The sequence below is a fragment of the Podarcis erhardii genome (assembly GCF_964252035.2).
Source record: "Podarcis erhardii genome assembly, chromosome: 9".
Classification (NCBI taxonomy): domain Eukaryota; kingdom Metazoa; phylum Chordata; class Lepidosauria; order Squamata; family Lacertidae; genus Podarcis; species Podarcis erhardii.
In genome coordinates, this window is record NC_138512.1 from 67,989,178 (window position 1) to 68,002,235 (window position 13,058).

General features: G+C 48.0%; 1 protein-coding gene across 2 annotated transcripts in view; it reads left to right on the forward strand.

The window, feature by feature from the left end:
- The window catches only part of RASGEF1B (RasGEF domain family member 1B), a 266,494-nt gene that overhangs the window by 232,444 nt on the left and 20,992 nt on the right, over positions 1-13,058 (forward strand). For both annotated transcript variants that reach the window (XM_081876963.1, XM_081876964.1), the window contains 3 exons: positions 5,122-5,304; positions 8,328-8,450; positions 10,201-10,338. In XM_081876963.1, coding sequence (XP_081733089.1) covers positions 5,122-5,304; positions 8,328-8,450; positions 10,201-10,338 — 444 coding nt within the window. The remainder of the gene's footprint in view (positions 1-5,121; positions 5,305-8,327; positions 8,451-10,200; positions 10,339-13,058) is intronic.

The following is a 13,058-nucleotide window of genomic DNA, read 5'->3' on the forward strand; positions in this document are numbered from 1 at the left end:
AAAAGGAGCTCATCTGCGGTCATGAAGTGGCCAAGTACCATTTGTCTCTTCTTTTTCTGCTGCTGGTGATCCCCTCTGAAGACAAAGGGACTTCCTACCCACTTCTTCTTTCCCCAACTGCTTTCTCCTTCCAAAGCGGCATGTGGCATTCTCACACTGCCTAAAATTTCACCTGCTGCGCGTCTGTCCCCTTCTGCGAAGGCACGTGGGTCTGTTTTATTCTTTCCCTTCATGCACATCCCCCACCCCACCCCCTCCTGACTTATTGGTGCTGGGAGGAATCCAATCCCTGGTCGAACAGCTGCTCAGAGTGATGAATGTGACTTTTCAGATGCTGAGCCTGCTGCCGTCCCTTATTTTGATGCAAATCTCCTTTGGCATCTTGAAAAGAGGGATTAGCGAAGGGAGAGGGGGGTTAGGCAGGCCAGGGGAGTCTCTCCAGCTTGGTGTGCCTTCCACCTTCCCCAAGCCACTGTGTTTTAGCTTTCTGTCTTATTGTTTCCTTGCTCAATCCTCCAAGTCTCGTGCAGAGTTTGAATGCCTTCATTGTCTTGACCTGTTGCCAGAAGCAAGCCAGACCCTTTGGCTCTCTGTGCTGCATTGTGCGTTTTCTTCCTTTCATTTTTTTTTTTTGTCCCCAGGAATCCAGCTAATAACTTAATAGCTTCTCCTTGCCTCCCTCCGAAAAGTGCTTTGTTAGGAGTTTTGGAGCACACAGATGGAGAAGGAGGGTGGGGAGAGAAGCTACGTATTGACAGGCTGTCCTGTTACCACTTGTTTTCCAAAATCGGTGCCTTTCCTGGACTGGAACACACCAAGTCCTGCATTTATTTACTATTTAAAAGAGTCTTCCCCCCCATCAAAACAACATCAGCAACAACAACAACAACAACCCCCAATCTCTGGAGGATTGGGCACACAATAGAGCATGGGTAGGCAAACCCACACGGGTGGCGCCGTGGTCTAAACCACAGAGCCTAGGGCTTGCTGATCAGAAGGTCATCAGTTTGAATCCCTGCGACAGGGTGAGCTCCCGTTGTTTGGTCCCAGCTCCTGCCAACCTAGCAGTTTGAAACCACGTCAAAGTGCAAGTAGATACCGTATTTTTCCCTCTATAACACGCAAATTTTTTCTCCTAAAAAGGAAGGGGAAATGTCTGTGCGTGTTATAGAGCGAATGTGTGGTCCCTGGAGCCGAAAAAGCAGGCAAAAATCAAATCACGCGTCTCCTAGAAGGGAAACCTGAAAAGAGGAAGTGGCTGCTTTCCTGCATTCTGCCTCAGGGTCTTACTGCCCACCCGCCTCTGTTTCGTTGCTGTGTTTGCTCAAACGGAACAAAGAGCAGGGAAAGCCCCTCCCCTCCAGGCAAGCAGAGGGGAATTCCTCTCTGTGCTTCGGTGCTGCTGGGGGAGAGAGAGGGGGGAGGGGGAGGGAGAGAGAGGGGGGGAGGGAGAGAGAGAGGGGGAGGGAGGGAGAGAGAGAGATATGGCTGGCTTGGGTGGGGGGAAACTTTTGCCTTTCTTTCCTCCCTCCGTTAAATCCCTCTCCTGCATTCTTAGCCAGCTGCTTCTCTGCACACCCCTCTCATGTCCCTTTGTTTTTCCTTCGCTCCCCACTTAAAATGTGGTTACAAAGCATAGATCCACATGGATCCTCAGGATCTTTGCATTGGGTCACCCCAAATTCACCATCAGATCACATAGCATGTCCATGGCTACAGCCTACACCAAAAAAATCATGCACCCACTGTTGCCTGGGGCTGCAATGGTGCAAAAACGTGGTTACAAAGCATGGATCCACAGGGATTCTCAGGATCTTTACATTGGGTCACCCCAAATTCACCATCAGATCACATAGCATGTCCATGGCTACAGCCTGCACCAAAAAAATCACGCACCCACTGTTGCCTGGGGCTGCAATGGTGCAAAAACGTGGTTACAAAGCATGGATCCACAGGAATTCTCAGGATTTTTGCATTGGGTCACCCCAGATTCACCATCAGATCACATGTCTGTGGCCACAGCATGAAGCCCAAAAATGATACATCCACTGTTTCATTCAGAATGTTTTTCCCCTTGTTTTCCTCCTCTAAAAACGATGTGCGTGTTATGGTCAGGTGCGTGTTATAGAGCGAAAAATACGGTAAATAGGTACCCCTCAGGTGGGAAGGTAAACAGCGTTTCCGTACGCTGCTCTGGTTAGCTAGAAGCAGCTTAATCATGCTGGCCACATGCCCGGAAGCTGTACACTGGCTCCCTTGGCCAATAAAGCGAGATGAGCACTGCAACCCCAGAGTTGTCCGCGACTGGACCTAATGTAAGGGGTCCCTTTAGGCAAACTAAGGCCCGAGGGCTGGATCTGGCCCAATCGCTTCTAAATCCGGCCTGCAGATGGTCCAGGAATCAGCGTGTTTTTACATGAGTAGAATGTGTCCTTTTATTTAAAATGCAGCTCTGGGTTATTTGTGGGGTATAGGAATTCATTCATTCTTTCCCCCCAAAATATAGTCTGGCCCCCCACAAGGTCTGAGGGACAGTGGACTGGCCCCCTGCTGAAAAAGTTTGCTGACCCCTGCAATAGATAAAGAGAAGAGGTGACATCTGCACTTGCAATGCTATCTTTGCGGGAAGCGTGGAATCAAGCACTTCCCAGGCACACATGTGTGTGCAGTGTGCTGGGACTCTTTTTTGCAGAGTCTCAGCTGTGTTGGGGATGGGATGGAGAGCAGAGTTCATGGAGAATAAGGCTATCAGTGACTGCTAGCCACTATGGGTTGGAGGCAGCCGTGTTTCTGAATGCCTGTTGCTGGAAACGACAGGAACAGAAAGTGCTCTTGCGTTCCAGTTTTCCTTGAGGGTTTCCCGCAGGCGTCTGGTTGGCCACTGTGAGAACAGGAGGCTGGACTAGATGGGCCACCAGCTGGATCTTCTTATCGGGGAGAGAAGAAGATAAACTGCTTAGGTCATCGGTCTGTCGAGTTGTCTATTACAATTGTCAACCAGCTCTCCAGGGTTTCAGGAAGAAGAAGAGTTTGGATTTGATATCCTGCTTTATCACTACCCAAAGGAGTTTCAAAGTAGCTAACATTACGAGTCTACACCAAGTCAAGCCATTGGTCCATTTAGCTCTGTACAGTCTACACCAGGGGTAAGCAACCTAAGGCCAATGGGCCACAAGCGGCCCACAGGGGTCGTTTAACCGGCCCATGAGCCACCCCCGAAACGAGCCGCCCACTCGGCGAGTTCCCGTGCACTACGCTAAATCAGTGCAGCGCAGTGCGGGGATTCGCTTCCGCAGCGCCGGAAATCGCGTCTGCGTATGCGCAGATGTAAAAAATCATGTCTGCGCAGGCGCAGACACTGGAAATCATGGGCACACACACTTACATGCATGTGCAATCCAGCCCGCTAGAGTGAACCGGCCCAGGCGAGGTAAACCTTGATCTACACTGACTGGCAGCAGTCTCTAGGACTTCAGAGAAGAGTCTCTCCCAAGCCCTAACTGGAGATGCTGGGGAGTGAACTGTATGAAAAGCATGTGCTCTGCCACCGAGCTCCATTTCCTTCATTTGATCTTGAGATTAAAACTGTTGGGAGTCTTGCTCAATCAGGGGTGTGGCAGCACCGTTCAGGATGAATGACACATGGGGCGTTCTTACACAGCAGGTTCTCCCCTTTCCTGTTTGACTCCTCCTTGTTATCCATTTCACTATTTGCATGCCTGTAGCCCTTGCAGATGCATGCATATGGAGACATGCCAACCTCTTGCATGAAACTTGAACAAATGTACATACCTGGCAATTTGAGTCGTAACCCAGAGGGGCGGGGAGATGACTGTTCCGACATCACTGATGTGATCATTCCTTTTCCCCGAACACGTGGCTGCATCAAGGATGGGATGCGTTGTAGGCTGTGTGACTGGAAATTGTTGTGTTGTCTTCTTTGGCGATTACTTGTAGCCGAGTAAGATTGTCTTCCATCAACACGGTTTTAACAATGAGTCTGTAAGTGACTGTAGAGGCCAATTCTGGATACACACATCCTTCCATAGCGGGGACAGTGCCTCAATGACATTGAAAGTCTGTTGCATTTCCGACAAAAGAGCAACAATTAAGTAGCACTTGGAGCCACTGGTTGAAATTGAAGCATCCTCTGTGTGACAAAACCCTGATGCATAAACCCTAGCCCACGGCAGCCATCCAGGATGCTAGCCAAAACAAAACAGGCGGTGAAGATAATCCCTGTTGCCCAGGACAGGGTGTGTCGACATACCTCTTGCTCTTTCTTGTGGAAAGTCCACCAATCTAGGATGCTTGAGAATGATGGTTCCCAAGGGGATGAGAGAGTAGAGGGACTGTGGGAGATGTGATGTTCCAAGGGAGGCAGAACCCGAAATCCGTGTCTGTTCACATATCAGCAATGGAGCTGAGTTGGTGGGCAAAGAGCTGTAGGTACAGTCCTGACTGATTCAGGATTACAGCTCCAAGTAACTTCCCTGGAGGAGACTGACAATGAGGAATTTCTGAAGTATGGACAATCGTCAGGATCCCATGCAGAAGTTCTATTGCAGGTGTGTAGAAGGAGGACCATAGACCCTTCAGGTGAACTTCAACTCTCAACAGCCTCAGTGAGCATGAGAAATGGCCAGGGAAGGTGGGAGATGCAGTTCAGAAATATCTGGAGGGCATCACCTTGGCTTCTTTGAGCCATGTGCCACCTTTAAGGACCCCCAGGTTTGTTGTGGTACACACTTTCCCCAGTAGACAAATCTACAGATTTGGGTTCCAATTGACACGACCATACTGGATGGTTTGGAGCAAGTCTCTGTTGTCCAGTCCAGCCTTCCCCAAACTTGGATCCTCAAGTGTCATTGGACTACAATTCCCATCAACTCTGACTTTTGGGCCTTGCTGGGGCTGATGGGAGTTGTAGTTCAGCAACATCCAGAGACCCAAGGTTCAGAAAGGCTGGTGTGGTCCAACCACACCTTCTCGAGTATAAAATGGGATTTATGAGTTACCACAAAGGATTTTCGTGGGGATTAAGAAAGGGAAGAATCATAAATGAATTGCCTCGCCTGAATATTGTGTACAAACATTTCTCCTTCCTCTGTATTTGCTTAGGAAAACATGCCGCAGACTCCTCCCTTTGCAGCGATGTTTGACAGCAGTGGTTACAACCGAAACCTGTATCAGGCCAAAGAGGACAGCTGCGGAGGACTCTATTACCATGAAAACAACTTGCTGTCAGGATCCTTGGAAGCCCTCATCCAGCACTTAGTGCCCACTGTGGATTACTACCCTGATGTAAGTCTCCTCCTTTTGCAAATTAAATTGGCCCGACCTACTGTGCATTGGGACGCAGGTGGCACCGCGGGTTAAACCACAGAGCCTAGGGCTTGCTGATCAGAAGGTTGGCAGTTCGAATCCCTGCGATGGGGTGAGCTCCTGTTGCTTGGTCCCTGCTCCTGCCAACCTAGCAGTTTGAAAGCACGTCAAAGTGCAAGTAGATAAATAGGTATCACTCTGGTGGGAAGGTAAACGGCGTTTCCGTGTGCTGCTCTGGTTCACCAGAAGCGGCTTAGACATGCTGGCCACATGACCCGGAATCTGTACGCTAGCTCCCTCGGCCAATAAAGCAAGATGAGCGCCGCAACCCCAGAGTTGGCCACGACTGGACCTAGTAGTCAGGGGTCCCTTTACCTTTAAGTAGGTTTCTAGATGCCTGCCCACCAGACTACAGGCTGGGAAAATGCTGCTATTTGCAACATGTACACACAGCAAGATAAGCACCATACCCAAGTCTACATGCAATTTTCCTGTTTGGGCATTATCATCCATGTAGAAAACAGCCATAAGTGAATTGGCCCCCTTCAGTATGATGAGTTTGCTTCTATTCACTGCTCTGTGTCTGAATAGGCACATGGAAATCAAATGTTCAGCTTCCCCTTTGATCTTCACAAATGTGCTGAGCAATCGATTGCGACAGATTTCTTAATGTGTGAATATTGCCTTCACTAGGACTCCTTCAGCATTTCCATATTTACTTGAGTCTAATGCTCCATCAAATCTAATGCATACCTTAGTTTTCAGAACCTTGAAACAAAAAAGTATTTGCTGGCAGATGTAAATGTGTCATCGAATCTAATACACGCCTTAAATTTCGCAATGTAATATGGCCCCAAAAGGTGATCCTTAGATTCGAGTAAATACGGTAATTACTCAAATAAACAAGGTTGCTTCAAAACACTCCTTGCTTATTCATGTCCATGCATGGAAGCTTCGGACTGAACTGAATGACACCCTTGTTGAAAACTCACATGAGGATTGCTAACTCTTGAAGCCGTGTGGAATTTTCCGTCCTATGATGGCAACAGGACAGGATTCCACACTGGAAAGATGTACACTGTCTGGTCCTCAGTTGTATTCTCTTGCTTGCAAAAGTGATATGGAATAGATACTTTGAGCCCAGACTGCTGGGCTCTATTTATGGGGTGTAGGAACCTGTGGCTGAGCTATTCAGATTATTTCTGATGGGCTGGTGCAGCGTAGCAGAGAGCTTATGGAGCAGGAAAGCCTCAGCTGTGAAGATCTACTGTGAAGATCACTTAGGAGCTGGCTGCCCAGAGAATAAAACAAGTGCAGCTGAATCGGTTTCACAGATAATAAATTATATTCATTGCTGGAATTTGCAACAGTCTTGGAATAACAAACTAGGGCTGGTCAGTTACAGCAGTAAGTCTCATCCCATGATTCTGAGCAGTGAGTTTCAACACATAGTGGATCTACTAAGAATGCAAGCTTTCTGGTTTTACTAGAGTACGCAGCACTGGCGTGACTGCCTCTCCCATCTGCCAGAGCATCTTTGGTTGTTCCCTGATTTGGTGGGACTCATTTGACAACAACGAGAAATCGAGCCTTTAGTCTCATCACCCCAGTCCTGTGGAATGCCCTGCCACTAGAATTTTAGCAGGCGCCTTCTGTGCCAACCTTTAAACACCTCCTGGAACATTTCTGTTTTGCCCGGCAATTAAAAGTGCATCCCACACAATGGTCTATTGATGTTAGTGTCTAATTTATTTTTGCTTTGACCTTTTTATTATTTTATTGTTTGGTTTCATTTTTTATATGGTTGTAAACCACTGTGCTATATCTTTATGATGCAGCAGTATATTAATATTTCAATAATAATAATAATAATAATTTTAAAAAATGGAGGTGGCACCAACCACACTGGTAAAGGAGATACTCTCTCTCCCTGTTTTTTGTTTTGTTTGTTTCTCTGTAGCACTTTATAGCATGACCTCAATACTGCTTGCATCAATGCTCTAGAGCAGTGTTTCCCAACCTTGGGCCTCCAGCTGTTTTTGGACTACAACTCCCATCATCCCTTGCTAACAAGACCAGTGGTCAGGGATGATGGGAATTGCAGTCTGAAAACAGCTGGAGACCCAAGGTTGGGGAACATTGCTCTAGAGCAGCCTTTCTCAACCTGTGGGTTCCCAGATGTTATTGAACTACAACTCCCATCACCCCTAGCTAGCAAGGCCAGAGCTCAGGGATGATGGGAGTTGTAGTCCAACAACATCTGGGAACCCACAGGTTGAGAACCTAATCTAAGGCATGGGTAGGCAAACTAAGGCCCGGGGGCCGGATCTGGTCCAATTGCCTTCTATATCTGGCCTGCAGATGGTCCAGGAATCAGCGTGTTTTTACATGAGTAGTATGTGTGCTTTTATTTAAAATGCATCTCTGAGTTATTTGTGGGGTATAGGAATTCATTCATTCCCCCCCCAAAAAATATTGTCTGGCCCCCCACAAGATCTGAGGGACAGTGGACCGGCCCCCTGCTGAAAAAGTTTGCAGACTCCTGCTCTAGAGTAGGCCCATGTGATTCTCATGGGAGGCTGATGCTGAGGTTTGCCTCTCACCACCCACTGAGTTCAAGGTAGAAGTGAGAGTCCCTAAACCACTAGGCAATGTTGCATGTTTAGCAAGAGGATGAATTTTGAAATTGCGTACCCAGCAACTCTGTTATTGACTGCGTGTTTATTGCGCAACGATTGTCGGCTCAGCTGTGATGCTCCTTGCCCTGTCTGCTGCCAGCCTTGCATCACAAGGGTGTGGTTATGTACCCAGCACAGGTTCTGAAGACAATGGTGTTTGGCGCAATGAGGTTTCAAATGCTTACCTTGGCAGTCTTGGGCGCTCTCCCACGGTAACGCAACAAGTTAGCCTCTGCCTGCTAAAACATGAGCATGCGTGTCTTGTTCTAAATGGCCCCTGTGAAGTTATGCATCTTCTTAGCCGCTGTCTCTCTTCACCTGCAGAGAACATACATCTTTACCTTCCTGCTCAGCTCTCGGCTCTTCGTCCACCCTTACGAGTTAATGGCAAAAGTTTGCCATTTGTGCATTGAGCAGCAGAGACTGGATGAGCCCACAGCCGATAAAGTAAGTGGCCTGCCTAATCAATGTGATTTAGGGTTGCACCCTGCTTAATGGCTGGGGCGGAAGGTCATCTTAGCCAACACATCGAGGAGAGATGCATGTATTTATATTTATATATAGACTCCCATGAGAGGTGGTAGACTCTTCTTTCTTCTTCTTCTTCTTTTTTAATATATCTTTATTAATTTAAAATGAATACATTTATGAGAAAACAGACGTACATGCAAGTAAACACACATACAATCAAACAAATAACAGAAAAATCAAACAAACCACCACACTGGAAGATACAAGAACATTAATATAATTATCATCATATACCAGTATACTGGGGACGTGGGTGGTGCTGTGGGTTAAACCACAGAGCCTAGTACTTGCCGATCAGCAGGTCGACAGTTTGAATCCCCGCGACGGGGTGAGCTCCCGTTGCTCGGTCCCTGCTCCAGCCAACCTAGCAGTTTGAAAGCACGTCAAAGTGCAAGTAGATAAATAGGTACCGCTCCAGCGGGAAGGTAAACAGCGTTTCCGTGCGCTGCTCTGGTTCGCCAGAAGTGGCTTAGTCATGCTGGCCACATGACCCGGAAGCTGTACGCTGGCTCCCTCGGCCAGTAAAGCGAGATGAGCGCCGCAGCCCCAGAGTCGGCCACAACTGGACCTAATGGTCGGGGGTTCCTTTACCTTTTACCAGTATACTGAACACAATTATAAAACTTATAGAGAAGAAATTTAAAATTGACTTCCAATTAATCTCACTGTACTTTATCCATTACTTTATATCACACAGTTAGATATTTCTTATATAGTTTCTTTTTACCTCCCTACGAACTTATATTTATACAATGCAGGGATCCATCTAATTCTGCCAAGATTATTCCATGAGAGGTGGTAGACTCTCCTTTCTTGGAGGTTTTTCAGCAGAGGTTGGGTGCCCATTTTTCATTGATTCTTTAGCCAAGATTCCTGCATTATGGGGGGTTGGACTAGATGACCCCTGGGTCCCTTCCACCTCTATGATTTGTTGGCTACAACTTCTACCCCGCCTTTCCTCCAAAGAGCTCAAAGCAGCTACACGGTCCTCCTGCCTTACAATACACCTTTTAATGGTTTTCTACCCTTAGTCTGTTTCCACCCTTAGTGAGAATAGAGGTGGACACAGAAGGGTAGGAAGAGATCAACATTTTCTGGTCCGTGTCAGCTTATGCATGTGTTCATCCATAAGTTCATTCTATCCCATTCTTGAACCAGTAGGGTGTTGTTTTTTCTCTTCCAAACTGCAGAAAAAAACTGCATTATCTTTGTACTTTTTTACCCCAAAATATGCATTTTTGTAACTCGTTTGAGAAATGCAGAATAACTGTTCCAATCTAGAAACTGTGAATTGGGATCAAACATACTTTAAAATGTAGACTGAACAGAAATCTCAAGCACCCCAAATGGAAAGTCTGTTTAGTTGAACAGCAATACTCAGTACAGTGGTACCTCGGATTAACTGTTCTTAACTTGAAGCACCACTTTAGCTAATGGGGCCTCCTGATGCCGCCACACCACCGCCACACGATTTCTGTTCTCGTCCTGAAGCAAAGTTCTTAACCTGAAGCACTATTTCTGGGTTAGTGGAGTCTGTAACCTGAAGCGTATGTAACCTGAAGCGTATGTAACCCGAGGTACCACTGTACTTAGTCTTGTGCCCACCTAACTCTAAACCACGAATATTCTGAGGGACCACACCTATGTTCTTTGTCTCTCTCTCCAGAACCGGTTACGGAAAATTGCCCCCAAAATTCTGCAGTTGTTAACGGAGTGGACGGAGACGTTTCCTTATGATTTTCGAGATGAGCGGATGATGAGGAATTTGAAGGAACTGGCCCATCAGATTGCCAGTGGGGATGAGGTGAGTCACTTGAGTGGAGCATGAGCTTGCTGATGTTTCAAGATGTTCCTAATCACTGCAGAGCATTTTCTCACATCCTGCATTGAAGTGTCTCCTGTGGCCCAGTGAGTTGGACCCAGGGGGAGTTATACTCTAGTTGTACCTGGAGGGTCACAATGGCTCCCACCCCTGCTTAGTCATGGTAGGCTTTGTTGGCATGCAACCAAGGAACGGGGGCAATTGGCAGGCCCCTAGCTGGCTCCAGCCCACCGGCCGGTGTGCCAGGCAATCTCCAGGCCTTGTTGCAGCATCTGCGACCCACAGCTTCAAAAGCTGGAGCACGCAACTCAGCAGAGATAACGCGCAAACAGAAGTAGCAGGAGAATTTGTGTGAGCTTATTTACAAGCAGTTTGTTCAGCATACTTCAGGACAATAGGGAAACGTGTCTGATCTCATCCAAAGCAAGCAGCTTAAAGCAAAAGCTAGACACAAATGGAAGTTCCCAGCATACTGTGCTGGAGTGTAAACAGGCATGTGACACACAACAATCATGCCTGTTGCTTAAGGTGGAACGGAATATACCAACAGGATTTAGAGTCAAATGACATATGCAGGAATTGCAGGAAACCAATCATGTATGCAGACAAGGTTTTATCTCTTGGTGGTGGCTTTGAGTGATTCAAAGACACTGTCTTGGTGTAGGGCAATGCAGGAATAACCCCTGTGTTGAGCCAACTATCACGTTGTGCTCATCTGAACACCAAGGCATCTCTGATGTGTGAGCTGGATTCAACTAAATTGTTGCACTAGTCCAAGTCCTCCTAGCATTAACAGGGCTTTCCCGCCCCTCTCAGCCCCCCATGTCTGCTAGGGAGGTTCAGGGGAACCCACAGTCTGGTGGACGGGGAGTTTGTTACATCCAGCAAGCAGAAATGCTTTCGCTGACAGAACGCCTTAGTACAACATTGAATTGCACCCTGGGTGTCTTAAATGCGTGACATTCTGATTTTGTAAGAACTTTGCTAAAGGGTAGGGTTGGAAGCACTTGCAAACAAATACAGTGTACCCTCTGAATACGAACTTAATTCGTTCTGGGGGTCCTTACATACCCCGAAAAGTCTGCAACATGAGGCGCCACTTCTGCACATGCGTGTGGCGCGATAGAGCGTTTCTGTGCATGCATGTGTGGCAAAATCTGGAAGTATACACTTCTGGGTTTGCCACGTTCGCAACCCGAAAGTTACGTTACCCGAAGGTAATGTAACCCGAGGATCCACTGTATAAATCTCCCATTTTCTGCCGGACATCGCAAGTGGTAGCAGCGACATCATCCCCAGTGAGGCATTTGGGAAGCTCTGGTCTTCCTTTAAGACAACCCTGCATTACACCTGACAGGCAGGGAGGAGGAACCCTGGATCATTGCCCCTGCCCAGGAATGCAGTGCCATCCATGAGCCCTGAGATGCCATGCAGCAGTAAAGGCCGCTGGAAGGAGTGGGAGAGGCAGTAGTAACAAATTTCCACCCTATCCGATAAACAGAATGCCAGTGCCGTTCGTCTGGGAGAGGAGGTCAGAAAATGCCTTTAAAGCTTTAGCACAATTTTTATATTGCACCAATTTTAAAAGGGGAGGGTGGGGAAGAGGACCTCCATGTTGCAGGTAGCAAGACTTTGGAAGCATTTGTGGTTTGAAATCTGCTTTTATCTAGTGGGGCAGAAGGCAGAGAGGCTAACAGGAGGTATAGAGTCGAAGTCAAATGACAGACAGCCAACTCCTGCTTTTGTCCCCATACTCCCTGCTGAGTTCGCCCGAATGGACCAGCCTCCGAGTCTTTTATCTGCCCATATGTTCGAGGTCTCCTGGTGCACTATGGAAATCACATACTTGAGCTCTCCTGCGTGTCTCTCCCTCCCTTCCCCATTCTGCTTTCTTCCCACAACCTCCAACCTATCGAGCTGCTCTGCGTGTGCTCTGCTTCCAAAATCCCTTGGGGCCTCTCCCTCCCCACTATGTCCCCCCCCCCAATGCTTAATCCCAGCTGCTTCTTTCCCCTTTGATAAACCACCTGTTTGCCAGCCGGTGCCTGTCAGCTGGCATGTGGGACAGCAAATGTGTGTGCGTGTGTGTACACACACCATTCATTTATTTGCCCAGATTGTCCGGAGTTTTGGGCTGGGTTGTCATCAATATGCTGATGACACCCAGCTTTATCTGTTGATGGACGGCCGCCCTGACTCGGCCCCGGACACACTGACCAGATGCTTGGAAGCTGTGGCTGGATAGCTGTGTGGGAGCCGACCGAAGTTAAATCCTTCGAAGGCAGAGGTCCTCTGGCTGGGCTGGGACGACATGGGGTTGGAGGGCCAACTCACATCTCTTGCAGGGCCTCAATTAGTGCCAGTGCCTTCTGTCAAGAGTTTGGGTGTAACCTTTGACGCCTCCCTTTCTATGGAGGTGCAGGTTGCAGCTGCAGCAAAGGTGGCATTTTTCCATCTCTGCCGTATTAAGCAGCTTGTCCCTTACCTTTCTCTCCCTGATCTGGCCACAGTGATCCATGTGATCGTCACCTCCAGGTAACTCGCTCTACGCGGGGCTGCCCTTGAAGCTTTTCAGCACTGGCCCTGACATGGTGGAATGCTCCCGTCACAAGAGACTAGGGCCCTGCGGGATTTTTCATCTTTCTGCAGGGCCTGCAAGACAGAGCTGTTCCACCTGGCCTTCAGCTTAGACTCACTCTGAC